The 13,522-nt window shown below is 63.0% G+C and overlaps 2 protein-coding genes across 2 annotated transcripts; both read right to left on the reverse strand.

Annotated features, from left to right (window-relative positions):
- Positions 1-3,152: 3,152 nt before the first annotated feature.
- Positions 3,153-7,695, reverse strand: SCARF1 (scavenger receptor class F member 1). Its single transcript, XM_032201038.1, has 11 exons — positions 7,573-7,695; positions 6,784-6,845; positions 6,456-6,557; positions 5,839-6,364; positions 5,450-5,668; positions 5,226-5,354; positions 5,047-5,150; positions 4,818-4,926; positions 4,623-4,747; positions 4,380-4,517; positions 3,153-4,123 (listed from the first exon to the last, which is right to left on the reverse strand). The coding sequence occupies exons 1-11, from the start codon at positions 7,680-7,682 to the stop codon at positions 3,153-3,155; spliced, it is 2,595 nt and encodes an 864-aa protein (XP_032056929.1). The 5' UTR covers positions 7,683-7,695.
- Positions 7,696-9,002: 1,307 nt separating this feature from the next.
- RILP (Rab interacting lysosomal protein) lies at positions 9,003-13,402 on the reverse strand. Its single transcript, XM_032201037.1, has 8 exons — positions 13,157-13,402; positions 12,689-12,812; positions 12,239-12,360; positions 11,863-12,054; positions 11,572-11,735; positions 11,334-11,456; positions 9,513-9,596; positions 9,003-9,203 (listed from the first exon to the last, which is right to left on the reverse strand). Exons 1-8 carry the CDS (start codon positions 13,400-13,402, stop codon positions 9,050-9,052), a joined length of 1,209 nt encoding a protein of 402 aa, XP_032056928.1. The 3' UTR covers positions 9,003-9,049.
- Between the last annotated feature and the right edge of the window lie 120 nt (positions 13,403-13,522).

Below are 13,522 nucleotides of genomic sequence, written 5' to 3' on the forward strand. Positions count from 1 at the left end.
CCCCGGTGTTTTTATCCGCCCTCCGCAGCAAACAGCCGCCGCCGCCCATTGGCCGCCGCCACCACCAATGGCCGGGCCGCCGGGGCACGTGCCGGGCCCGGTGTCCCCCCCCCCGGTGGCCCCGGTGTCCCCCCCGCGGGGCCCGGTCCTCCAGGTCCCGGTCCCGGGGAGCGCAGCGCGGGGAGCGCCCCGGAGTCATGCCCGGGGGGGGCAGAGAGAAGGCACCCGCGAAGCTTTCCGGGAAAGGAAAGGGGGAAAAATAAAATAAAATTAAAAAAATAAAAGGAAAAAATAAAATTTTAAAAAATAATAATAAAATTAAAATTAAAAAAAAAGTGAAGATTAAATATTGAAAAATAGGCATAAAAATAAAAGCAAAGTTAAGACATAAAATGAATAAATGAAATTAAAATTGAAAAAGAAAATAAAAATTAAATTTAATTTAATCATTAAAATCACTAATTAAAATTAAAAATTGAAAATTAAAAATTAAAAATTAAAAAATAAAAGGATAAAATTAAAACAAGGTTAGAATTAAAAATTAAAGTAAGGCTAGAATTAAAAATTAAGGTTAAGATTTAAAAATAAAGTTAATGAGGTTAAAAATTAAAAAAATGACGCTAAGATTAAAAATTAAGATTGTGATTATAATTAAGCCTAAAAATGCCGTTATCGTGAAAATTAGCATTCAGATTAACAATAAAATAAACTTTAATATTGTAATATTAATGTTAATATTAAACGTAGAAAAAACATTAAAATCAATATTAACATTAATATCACAATATTAAGATTAATACCACAATACTAACATTAACATTAAACATTAAAAAAATTAAAGTCAACATGAATATCACAATACTATCATTTTAAACCCATTAAAGTCAATATTAACATGTCTATTAACGAACCGAGGTGGGTGCAGGATGCAGCCCCGCCGCATACTCCCCTCCCGAGCACAGGGGGCTCGGAGCCCTGCAGCCCCCGGTGCCCGTGGGGCCGGGTGGCGGGGATAGGAGTGGGATGAGGACGAGGAGCACGGCATCGAGCCCAACCCTGCCTCATGCCCCATTAGGTGAATTTTCAGATTCACCTAACGCCGAGTCCCAACACCGAGCCATCGCCCCTTGGCTCACTCCTGCACCGCAGCCACCCAGGGGTTTGGCCACCACGGGGCCATTTTGGTGGCCGAGCGAGTCCACAGCAGTGTTTGGGGCAAGGAAAGGGCTCTGGGGGGTTCTCAAATGAGGGTCCCAACTGATGGGGACTGAGGGTGAAGGTGCTGGGGTCCGGACAGATGGACACACAGCGCTGCGATGGGTGGGAGAGGAAAGCCTTCGGCCTCAGGAGGAACTTTGCAGCAGCGGGGCAGGAGCAGGGGGTTCGGCCAAAGCAAACAGCCATAAAAAAAGCCCAAGGAAAATAAAACAGCTGGGGCCGATGCGGTGCGGGTGGCGGCTGTAAGGGAAGGCCGGGAGGGCACAAGGCCTGCGGAGACCTCCAGAGCCTCAGGGATGACGAGAGCGCCGCGGGGCTGTGTTTGTCTACGCTAGGGGGCAAAAAGAAGCTCTCAGGAGAGCTACTGCCCTCTGTAAAGACGCCTGGGGAATGAGTAAACATCGTGGAGAGAAACACATAAAAGCTGAAGTGAGGGCGAAGCACAGCACTGGCACGGAGAGGCGTTTACACAAACTGGCCAGGGACAAGGGGAGGCTGGAAGGGAGGCGACAGCTCCTGCCCGGCCTCACCGGGGGTCTGTGGTGGGCTCCGGTGGTGGTCCTTGGGGTCCCCATCTGGGGACGAGTTGGAAAAGCAGGACACAGCCCGGCGAGGTGTCTGCTCCTCCCTGGGCCACCAGGATGGATGTCGTTCACCTTCCACAGGTTTTGGTGGTATGGGTGAGAGGCACCACAGCGGAGGAGGGCTGCAAGCTGGAAACCTCTGTGTGTGAGCATGGGGAGCGTGTGGCTCACGCCAGGGGAGACATCCCCATGAAAAGTAAAAGGAGAAAAAGCAAAATGTCCCGAACTCCAAATGAGCAGCGCCAGAGCAGGGCTCACCTGCAGAGACTCAACCTGCGACGTGTGTGCCCCCAGCCCACCCCGTGTCCCCTCGGCCCTGCTCTCTCCATCACCCCCCCCCCCCCCGGGCGGAGATTGGTTCCTGAGAGCACAGAATTACCTCAACAGAACCAGAAAATGCAAAATAAATAAATAAATAAATAAATAAATAAATAAATAAATAAATAAATATAGGTAGCAACAGCTCTCCTACTTCAGAGAGTATTTCTGGCTGTATCTTCAATCTGGAGAACAGCTGGGAAAACGAGCTCCTTTGGTAACATTTAATTTCCAGTCAGAGGCTTTCACACCCCTCAAAATAACAGAAAAATACACAGAGAACTGCTACCACCTAGATACACCTAAACCCAGCTGCGAATCCTCCGGCTCCTTGAGCACCCGGCGTGCCTGCCGACAGTCACAAGGCTCCCACAAAAATGCCATTTTCCACCCATTTTCTGTCCTTATTGGGGCCGGCGCAGCTCCTGGTGCACAGGGTGATGTTCATGGCCCCGCTTTGCTCATGGATGGGCGCAGTGTGGATGACTGTGGCATCTTGTGGTGCTTTGGGGCCGTGCACCCAGCTGGTGCCGTGCCCCATCCCATTTCACGTGCCGTGCCTCTAACACAGAAACCCACGCAGCCAGAGCTGCACAGATAACCCCCCGTAGACCCAGATATCCTTCAAGATAAGCAGCTAAAATTAATTTTCGCGGAAGCCACCCGTGGCAGCCCATCGTCTTGCCCAGCAGAGCTCCGTAAAATAATCCCCTCCAGCGAGAAGCACCTTTACAGGGAGAGCCACCAAGGGGCATCCCGCTCCCCCCAGTGACCACAAAATGGGGCCCGTGGGATGCAGGGGGCAGAAAACAGCCCCAAAGCACTGCAAACCACTGGGGCTGCAGCTCTCAGCATCGTCCGTCTCACCGGCGGGGTCCGGCGTAGTGGGAAGGGAATGGGGATAACGGGAAGGCTCCGTGTGTCCAGCCCCCTGCTCAGGGGAGACCTTGGCTCCCCCAGGCTGGGACTGACCCAGCGGGGTCCCGCAGGTCCCCGCTGCCCCCAGCCACGGAGGGGGACGGAGCCGGGGGCTCAGGTGGCCGCGGAGGCAGCCGGCATATCCTCACTGCTGCTCACGGTCTCGTATTTGGGCTCTTCCTCAGGGGCAGCCTGGCCCTTCGTTTCCAGCCTTAGGGTCACCTCCAGGCTTTTGCCCCTCTCCGTGGCATCGCCAACCCCATCTTGAACCCCGGCACCTTTCAGCGAGGCCGATGCCAGCGGAAAGGACTGTCTCTTCCCGGGGAGGTGCTGCTGTTTGCCGGGGCGCTGCTCACCTGCAGCCCCCGGGATGCTCTCCCTCTGCTTGCAGCCATTCGCCGAGTCCCTGCGCTGCGCCAGGGCCCGGCGGGGAGGTTTTTGGATGGCCTCGACGCTCCTCCGCACCTTGGGCTCCTCCTTGGCAGCCCACTTGCCTTTCTGCAGGCTCCCCAGCCGCTTCAGCACAGCCTGGACCGGTCCCTCGCCACCTCCCTCGGTTTTGGGGTCCTGCCCGGCCGTCCCCACCATCATGTAGATGGTGGTGACGTTGGGCTCCTTCCCCTTCGCGTCCCAGCTGCCGCTTTTGGCGGCCGCTTCCAGGGCTTCCACCCTCTGGGCCACGTGCCTGGTGCCGGAGACCACCCGCCGGCGGCCCCCCGGGGTGGCCCGGGGCGATGGCCGGTGGCTTTCATCCCCCTTGGCGAGGGGATCGGGGCTCTCGTAGCCATCGCTGGCCGGCTGCTCGGCGGGGGACTCATCCCCTGCTTCCCCTGATGTGGGGGACAGCTTGGCCGCCCCCCATGGGGTCTTGGGCTTCCGCCCGGGGCTGGGGGTCTCCACCGCCCCAAATTTCGTCCCCTCGGCGAAGGAGACAGAAGGCCGCTTGGCCTTGGCGATGCTGGAGGTGCGGGGGATGGCGAAGGGCTGCGAGACATCCTCGGAGCTGAAGGCGGCCGGGTCCGGGAGCGCCTCGCCCGGGGGGGAGGCCCCGTCCTGCAGCTCGGCCCCCCCCAGCAGCGGGACACCTGAGGGAAAAGGGGGAGAGCATGAGGGCTTGGGGGTGAGCCCAGGGACGCGGCTGTAATAGGGCTGTGCCCACGCCGGGCACGTCCCAGTGCACGAGACCAAGCACGGCCTTGGGGAGAGGGAAGTGAGGGAATAAAAATAAATGTCAGGCTGCGCCCAGCATCCTCGGGGAGCCCAAGGACTCTAAAAGGGTGGGACGGGGTTGGGGCAGCACGGAAAGGCTGCGGGGAGGGGAGGTGCAGCTTTGTGGGTCACCTTCTCTGGGAGGGACGGAGTACTCGGGTCCCTCGTTGTCGGTGTCGAAGGAGGAGAAGGAGCTGTCCGAAACCCAGGCGGCCGAGGGCGACTCGATGAAGCTGGGGTTGAAGGGGATTTCTGCGTCGTGGTGGGAAACTGGGGGGGAGAAAACAACAAGCTGAGGTCCGGGGGCGCAGAGCATCACCCGCCCTGTGGGATCTCCCCCCACAAAAGGGCCATCGGCGGCCCCACTTTCCTCACCCGTGACTTTGGGAAGTTTGTAGCCGCCCAGGGAGAAGCAGGGCAGCATAGCGCTGAGGTTCGCCAGCACCCCCTGCACGTGGTGCTTCATCCTGGCCACCACGTCGTCATCCGGCACGGCCGCCCTGCGCAGGAACAGGGGCATGAAGGCACCAAAAGGATGGGGTTTGGCAATAAGGGGCCCCTCACACCCACCTGTCTCTAGCATCTGCGGGGCCGGCGCTGCAGCAGCAGCAGACAACGCAGAGGAGAAGCAGGAGGAGAGGGACGAGGATGGCAGCGGCCAGAGCCCCGGGGGCCAGACCTGCATGGGGAAAACGGGATCGGGGTGTCCACGGCTGCACCACGACATCCCCGTCCCCTGGGGAGGATGCTGCGGCCCCCCCTCGTTTGGGTGGAGGAGGAAAAGTGAGGCTGCTCTTACTCAGTGCGCAGTCACCCCGCACGGGGTGGCAGGGCCCTCGGGAGCACTGGCACGGGGAGGAACAGTTCACGCCAAAATACCCCTCCGGGCAGGTGTCGTTGCAGCTGGAAGAGAAAAGAAAGGAGGGGAAATGCCCCCGGGGATGGGGGGTCCCAGCCTTGCCCCACTCCCCACGTTACCTGGGTCCCCAGTAGCCGGCCTGGCAGAGGCAGGCACCTGACACGGGGTCGCAGCTCCCCCAAACGCACTCGGGGCAGAGGAGCTGGCATCCGTCCCCGAAGGTGCCCACGGGGCAGGAGCTGTTGCAGCTGCCAAGACAAAGCGAGGAGGTGTCAGGGTGCCGGGACCCCCACCAGGACCCACGGCCGCATCCTGCACCCCGGGAGGCAGCGGGGGGGGGTACCTGGGTCCCATCCAGCCGGGCTCGCAGTGCAGGCACGACCCGGTCTCCGCATCGCAGGCGTCCCCATTCCGGCAGCGGGGGCACGGCTGGAGGCAGCCCTCGCCGTGGAAGCCGGGGGCGCAGCGCTCCTTGCACAGGGTCCCGTTCCAGCCAGGCTGGCATGCCAGGCAGAAGCCATCCACGGGCGAGCAGGGCTGGCTGCGCTTGCAGTTCCCGCAGCTGCACGGACACGGGGGTGGCGAGGCTTCGGCATCCTCCCCGTCCCCCCAAAAATATGCTGCATCCAACCAGGGCTGCCCAAACCTCCCCCTCCCCAACACATCTCCCCATCCAGCCAAAGGGATGGATGTACCCCATTGATTTTCCCCCCCGTAGTGCCCCCAGCTCACCTGTGCACACACTGCGACCCGTATTTCCCCGCCGGGCAGGGCTCCCGGCAGCTCCTGCCCTGGTACCCGGGGACGCAGCTGCAGTGTCCACTGAGGGGGTTGCAGGAGCCGTGCAAGCAGTCGCAGCGCCGCTGGCACGCCGGCCCCCAAAACCCGGCCTTGCACTCGCACTTGCCCGTCTCCTGGGTGCAGGGCGAGAGGTTGCAGGAGCACTTGAAGCTGCACCTCCTGCCCCACCAGCCCGGCAGGCAGCGGCAGTGGCCGGTCAGGGGGTCGCAGTGCGAGCTGGCGGCGCTGCACTGGCACTGCTTCTTGCAGCTGGGCGACCACCAGCCCGGCTCGCAGCGGCAGGCACCGGTCAGGGGCTCGCAGCGGCCGTGGGGCCCGCACTGGCAAGGGAATTGGCACAGCTCGCCCCAGCGATCGGGGTGGCAGGTGCAGTGCCCGCTCGCCGCCTCGCACGTCCCGCCGGGGTGGCACGGGCACCGCTGCTTGCAGTCGGGGCCCCAGTACTGCGCCGGGCAGCCTGCAGGGGGAAGGAGATAGGGGAGGCAGAAGGAAGGGTGAGGAATCACAGTGATTCCTGGGGAAGGCTGGTGGAGGTGGGGAGCACTCACGGGAGCTGCAGTCTGCGCCGAAGAAGCCGGGTTTGCAGCGGCAAAGCCCCGGTCTCACGCACACCTCGTCCGGCCCGCAGGCATCCTCCCCTTCGCACAGCGCTGTCGGGGCACATCAGGGTGTGCCAACCCCACCAGGGTGGCACCACGCGTGGTCCCCACCACCTCCCGCACCCCCAGTGGGGCTGGCACCCCCCTCTCCACCATCAGCACCCTGCTCGGTGGGCAGCCGGGGACTCCCCACAGGGCTGCAGGGCCGATGGTGTGGAGGAAACTCCCAGCCGAGCGTGGGGACGAGGATTTTGGGTGTCATCCATCCAAGGCTTACCAGCCGTGCACTCCCGCCCTTCCTGCTTCCAGCCGGGGCAGCATGCCAGGCCCACGGGGGGGCTGTGGGACAGAGAGGGGGCATCAGATGGGGACCGGGGGGGGACAATGAGATGGGGACCAAGGTGGGGACCAGGGCTGGGTACGTCTGTGTTCAGCTTCAGGGCTCTTTGGCTAACATGAAGCTAAAGCGGGGTGTTACCCCCCTCCCTGGGGCTCGGTCTCGCACACGGGGAAGCCGCGAGGCCCCGGGGGCTTTGCTCCGGAAGGAAGTTGGGAAAATAGAAGGAAATTTAAGACGCTGCAGCCAGCGTGGGCTGCGGGGCTGGTGCCGGGACAGGCGCGCCCGGCGCTGCCAACACCACAGCTACAGAGCCCAAAACCAGGGCCCCGATGCTTTGGGAGAGGCTCAGAGGTGTCCTGGTGACCCCAAAAAAAGGCAACAAAGCACGGTGTTGATGGAGAGATCAATGGACAAGGCAAAATAGCAGCAAATGGGCAGGGGTATCAGCTCCCAGTGCTATTTAGGATTTGCTGCCATGATGTTTCTGGCCTGGTGAGCATTAGAAATATTTCCAATGCTCCCAAAACCCCACTGTTGCCCCCATACTCTCTTGGTACATGAGAAATAACCCCATGGAGAAGGGATTTGAGGGCCTGGAGCCCCCCAGCACCGTCCTATTCCCCATGCCCACGCAGTGCTTGACTGCAGCTCCCCGTCCATGGAAGGCCGGACCGAGGATCCCACCCTGCTGCCACCCAAGGGTCCCGGGGTGGTGGTGGCACCCACCTGTCCGCCTTGCAGACGTTCCTGCCGTCGGGGTCGAGCTCCTGGGCAGAGCCCTGCACCCACAGCCACAGCCACAGCCACAGGCACAGCAGCGGCCGGGCGCTCGCCATCGTGCCGGGGCTGTGTCCGTCCGTCCGTCCTTCTGTCCGTCCTGTCCCGTCCCTCTCCCGCGGCTCGGCCTCTTCCTCCCGCCAGCCTTGGGTTTCTTCCTGAGGAAACGCGGGAGGAGGTGCCCCGATCCCACGTCAGGGGGTGCGCAGGGAAGGAAGGAGCTGGGAATGCCCCCGGGGGGGGCTATTTTTGGCTTTCGCTGCCAAAAAAACGGGCGGCCGGGGACTCAGCACCCCCTGTGGGGAAGGGCACCCACCCAGCATCTCCCCTTCACCTGCTCCATCGCCTCCCAAAGCTGCTTCAGGCCATGTCCCCCACCCCACCTGAGGCATCCATCTGCCCCCTCTCCTCCTGCTGTCCCCCCCTGGGGTCCCCACGTCCGCCCCGGGCACACGGCGGGCCCCACGCTGCCCTTTGAACCAGCTGGGGGCCAGTGCCCGCGGCCACCGCTGGCCACTGTCCCACCGCCCGCCTCCCCAGGAGCTTTGTGTCAGCAGATGCACAGGAAACACCTTTTTCCTACCCAAGCCTGGCCGGCCAGGGGGGTGGAATCCAGGCTGGAAGCGTGGTGCTCCCCCCAACACGCAGGATTTAACTCCTCTGTGCCTGAGCAGCCCCAATTCCCATCGCAGGTCACCCGCTGGACATTTGGGGTGGGCTGGAGCACACCTCGCTGCCACTGTCCCCAAGCCAGCCCCCTGCAGGGGCTCTGGCACCGTGCAGCAGGCTGCAGCCCTTTGCACCAGCACACAAAAAGCCGCAGATTCACCGGGGAACAGCTCCCAAAATCCCAAAAGCAAAGACAGGGCAAAGGTTGTGGCGGGTGCCTCGTCAGAGGAACGAGCGCCCCGTTTATTTCTGTTTCCAGTTCTAGGTTGAGGAAGTATCTTGGCTGTAGGGCCCCTGTACCCCCACGAGCACAGAGATCGCCCAAATTTTCCAGTTGCCAGCAGCAGGAACAAGTCCCGGTACAAAACGGATTCACCCCACGTCAGAAAGGTGCACGAGGGGCGCTCGCTGCGCCGCAGCCCCACGGCTCCTGAGCGCCCGGACACCCAGCCCTCAGCAGGGCAGGGTGCTCAGCCCGGTGTGGGCACCCATAAGACAGCACCCAGGCAGCCCGGGTGCTCTTCCTCCTTCTTCACATTGCAGGGATAAGGGGAGGCAGGGTTGGAAAGGTGTAGGGGGGAAGGAAAATGGGGGTGACGGGCCCCTGGGTGGTGCCCACGGACCGGGTGCGGACACCCGTGGAGCTGCAAGCAGGGAGAAGCAGGGAGCAGCACCCATGGGTGCTGAGCCCCCCCGGCTGCCCCCACCCCACTGCTCTGTGCCCACGCAGCTCCTGGGGGTGCCGGCTCCAGCGGGGTCAGAGGGGCGGCGATGCGCTGTGGGGGCTGCCCGCCCGCCCGTCCTCTCCCACCGTCTCCGGCTGCGTTTCGGGTGACTCGATGACTTCCCAGGCTCCGGAGCAGCTGGGTGCGGGGGGGTCGTTGCTGCTGCCCTGATACCACAGCCCGAAGCTGCAGAGAGAGAGCAGATAAGGGGTGTGGGGGAGAAGAGCTTCCCAGGGAAGCAGCCGGATCCCAGCCGGCCTTCTGCATGCCCGGCTGCGAGCACCCTGAGCGTGTGGCAGCCCCCAAAAGGCAGCAGGGTTTGTGTCTGCACAGGAAAAGAGAAATCCCCCAGAATCGAGCAGCCCTGCTCTGCGGCAGCACCCCAGGGCAGGCACCGAGCTCGGCTGGTGTTGGGTCCACGGCTGAGCCCAAAAAATGCTCCCTGCCAGCAGAGCCACCCGTCCCCACCAGCACCTGAGACGGGAGTGAACTTACAAGCTCCTGATTTTGGATTCGGGAGGCTGGCCATCCACACAGTCTGCGCTGCGAGCCGGGAGCCAGGAGCCCTCATCTTCCTCACTGCAGCACAAAGGAAAGGACAAAAACCTGGCTGAGACAAACAGCAAGCACCAGAGTCCCCAAGGCACCCGTCTGTGCCCCAGCACCACGCGTAACGGGCAGCCACCCCTTCCTCTGCCCTGGCTGTGCCCCAGGAGCAGCCCAGGGAGAGCCCTCCTGGCATTTTCTGCCTCTTATTTCAGGTCTCCATCGCTGCCTGGTGGGAAGGACCCGCACCCATCTTTTCCTCTTGCTCCCAACCCGCTCCATCCCGTGTTTGCTCTCCAAGCCCTTGGCACCCACAGCCACAGCAATGCTCACAGCCCACAGCCAGCCGCATTTCGTGGTGAGTGCAGCCCCAGCACCGTGCCCTCAGCCCCCAAAGCTCTCAGATATCAGCTCCAAACCCTCGGCGCTTGGTCAGCAGATGCTGGTCCCACATTGCCAGGGCAGCAGAGCCGCAGCCCACGCACGAGTTTGTAGGCAACAAAACCTGGCACGGCGCTCAAGGGACCTGCAGCCACTGCTGCTGCCTCGGCTGGGTGCTGGGGGGATGTCCCCAGCCCTGCAGAGCCCTCAGCACACCCAGAGTCTGTGCCAACTGGACCTTGGGGACACGATGGGGACCAGGCAGGACCTGCAGGACAACGGGTGAGCCCCAGGAGAGTGCTACAGGGCAGGAGCTCGCATGGTGGTGGCTGTCCGGGGCTGGCAGGGTGTGAGCAAAGCGTGCGGCTCCCCCCAGGTGCACAAGCGAGCAGCATTTTTAGCAGGAGGAAAAACGAGCTGTGCGGAGCTGGGGGAACCCCCGCGCTCCTGAAAATCCCGTTCTGCCTCTCCAAGAGCACTGCAGGTTGCACGTAAAAAGGTTTCGGGTAGGTGGGGAGGACCCATCCCTACCCTGAGCGGCCTGGCTCGGCAAGGTCCCAGCCAGGAGCACCGTGAGCATCCCATCCCTGCCCTTCCCAGCCCCCTGGAGCTCCGAGCAGCACCAACCACCTCCTCCTGCCCGAGGAGGCTGCCAGAGCTGGGAAGGGGCCGCGCTGGGAGCCTCAGACTCCAGCCCCGGAGCACTCTCAGGCTGCTCCAGGTTGTACAAACCCCCCTGCGCCTGGGTCCCCCCCGCCAGGAGCCCCCAGCGCAAGCAGCAGCAGCAGGTTTCAATGGCACAGAAGAGCTCAGCCCCCTTCAGACCTTTATTGAAGCCCCGAAAGCCAGTGAGATACGTCCCCATGCGTCCCCCCGATGCCACAGAGCAGCTTCAGCTCAGGCTTAGCCCCCTGCCTCGAGCAGCAGCAGCACTCGGAGGGTCTTTCCCCTCCCCATGGCGAGGAGTCTGCTGGAGCCAGCACTGCCCACAAACATCTGGCAGAGCCTCCAGGGAACATCTCTACCGTCATCTTCAAGGGCTCTCTGCTGGGTGGCCTCCAACCACGCAGTGCAGGGACCAGCCCGGAGGTCCCAGCACCACCACCGTCCACGCAGGGACGAGTGGCACTCGGCCAGGGAGCAGGCGTGTGACGGGTGACAGGGACATGTGAGCGGCGAACAGCCCAGCCCCTGCAGCACTCCCAGGGCTGAGCCAGAGAGAGACATCAAGCACAGACAATAAACCTTTGATCTCTGGAAGCAGGCAGGGGCGAAGCAGGGAGCCCTGGGGAGTTCCCTCGCAAGGTGTCACAGCGCAGGGAGGCACCGAGCCGGCCGGCATCCACCCCGCTCCGGAGACCTCCCCGTCCTCGGACCAGCCGGACTCACCTGCTCGCCGACTCCTCTGCTGTCCCCAGCATTTTGGCTCGGATTTTTCTTTTCTGTCTTTTGATTGTCGACTTCATTGCATTCAGGAAGAAGCTGGGAACTCTGTCTTCGTTCAGCAGCTCCCTGGAGAAGAGAAGTCGGTAGTTAACCAAAGAAATCCTGCCCGGAGCAGCCAAGGGGTGCTACGGGGACAGGAGGCACCCGGCTCGATTCCCTGTGCCACCAGGGAAGGGCTCACCGCTGGTAATAGGCCAGCTCCTCCTGCACCAGGAACAGGTTGGTCTTGAGCTCGTTCCGCTCCTGCAGGATCTGCTGCAGCTCTTCCTTGGAGAAGCAGCAGTGAGCGGGGCTCCTGCCCGCGTCCCGGGGCTGGGGCTCCTCATCAGGCAGCGGCGCTCCTTCCTGGGGGACGGAGAGGGTGAGCAGGGGGACGCAGACCCTAAAGCCCTGCTCTCACCTCCCACTGCCAGGCGTGACAAATGGCAACCCCTCCTCGGCCACTCCGAGTCCCCCGTGGGTGCCAGCTCACCGTGCTGGGCTTCGGTTGCGGCGCCTCGGCGGCAGCCCTGCTCCTCCTGTTCATCTCCCTCTGGGTTTGCACCACGACGGCTTCCAGGTCCGACTTCCTCTCCAGCGCACTCTTGAGCTGCGCCTGCACCACGGCCACCTTGTGCCGCAGGTCCTCGTTCATGGACATGAAGCGCTGCAGCTGCTCCTGGAGCTGGAAAGCCCACGGCAGCCCCAAGTGAGCCACAACAACACCGCTCGGCCGCCACCAGGGCCACCAGAGCCTGCACGGCGTGGGAAAGGCATCTGCGCCGGCAGGCTTGTGACACCGGCCCCGGGGAGGGGACAGGGAAGCAGGTCCCGAGGCCCTTCACGTCCTCCAGCTCCCCCGCGCTCACCGCCTCCGTGTCTCGGCTCTTGCAGACGATCTCGTGGGCTTGGGCACGGATCTCGTCCCGCTGCTTGTCCACCACCTCCTTCAGCCGCAGCATCACCTCTCGTTCCTTCCGCGCCGTGCTGTCTGCGCCCAAACGTGGGGGAACGGCCGTGAGCAGCTCCCAGGACCCGGGGACAGCCTCGTGCCGGCACCCTGCGTCCGTCCCCACCACCCTCCTGGCACCCCCTGGGATCCCAGAGCCTGCGGGCGCCTCCACCTCCCTGGCACGAGCTCCTCCCAGCCCACGCAAGGAATATTTTCTGTACCAAACCCTTCACCCATGCATAAAATCAGGGGATTGAGGGGTCCTGTGGCTCACACCAGCCACCACTCACACTCTCTGCTAGGACAGGGGCACCCACAGGGACAGTTGGTGGTGGCAGGGCCACCGCGAGCCCGCAGGGACACCCACCTTCCTGGGACTGGCTCTCGGCGAGCTGCCCCAGGAGCTGCTGGTTCTGCTCCTCCAGGTGGGCCAGGCGGCCGCGCAGGGCGCGCTCCCGGCGCTCGGCCTCCCACAGCCTCTGCTCCAGGTCCTGGGGGACAGGGACAGCGGGGTCAGGGCCACCCCAAGGGACTGGGGACAGCTCAGGCTGAGCCACCCCAAGGGGCTGGGGGACAGGACACAGCCGGGTGGGTGTGAGCCGACCCCGAGGGGACTGCAGCGTCCCTCAGGGGATTCCTGCAAGGACAACGGCCACCACAGAGGGGACCCACGGAGGAAGAAGGGCCAGGCCAGGCAGCCACCTGCCCTCGGGGACATAGCAGAGGGGTCAGCACCTCCCCAGAGGGCCAAAGGGCCCCTGGCCGGGTGCCACCAGGAAGGGGACAGGGGGGACAGGCCACCGCTTCCCCCCCGGGGGATCCCATCAACGCTCACCTCCGCGTCCTGCCGCCCCTCACCCTCGGAACCCGCCGGTGTCACCGGGGCCACCAGCGCCTCCAGCAACTCCAGCAGCCGCACAACTGGCGGCACCAACCCGGCCACGGCGTCGGGCCCGAAGCGGCCCGAGAGGCGGCGCAGCTCGGCGCCCAAGGCGCTGGCCATGCGGTAGACGTGCGGCGGGGCCAAGCGGCCCGGAGGCGTGCGCCACAGGGGCTCGGCGCCCCGCGGAGGCTCCGCCATCGGCCACCACCGTCACCCGTCACCGCCGCCAGCAGCACCGGACGCGGAGCCCCGCGCTCGCTCCGCCCCGTCCCGCCCCGTCCGGGGCTGCCCTAGCGAGGCGTTCACCTTGGTTAAAAA

Source organism: Aythya fuligula, chromosome 20 (assembly GCF_009819795.1).
Source record: "Aythya fuligula isolate bAytFul2 chromosome 20, bAytFul2.pri, whole genome shotgun sequence".
NCBI lineage: Eukaryota > Metazoa > Chordata > Aves > Anseriformes > Anatidae > Aythya > Aythya fuligula.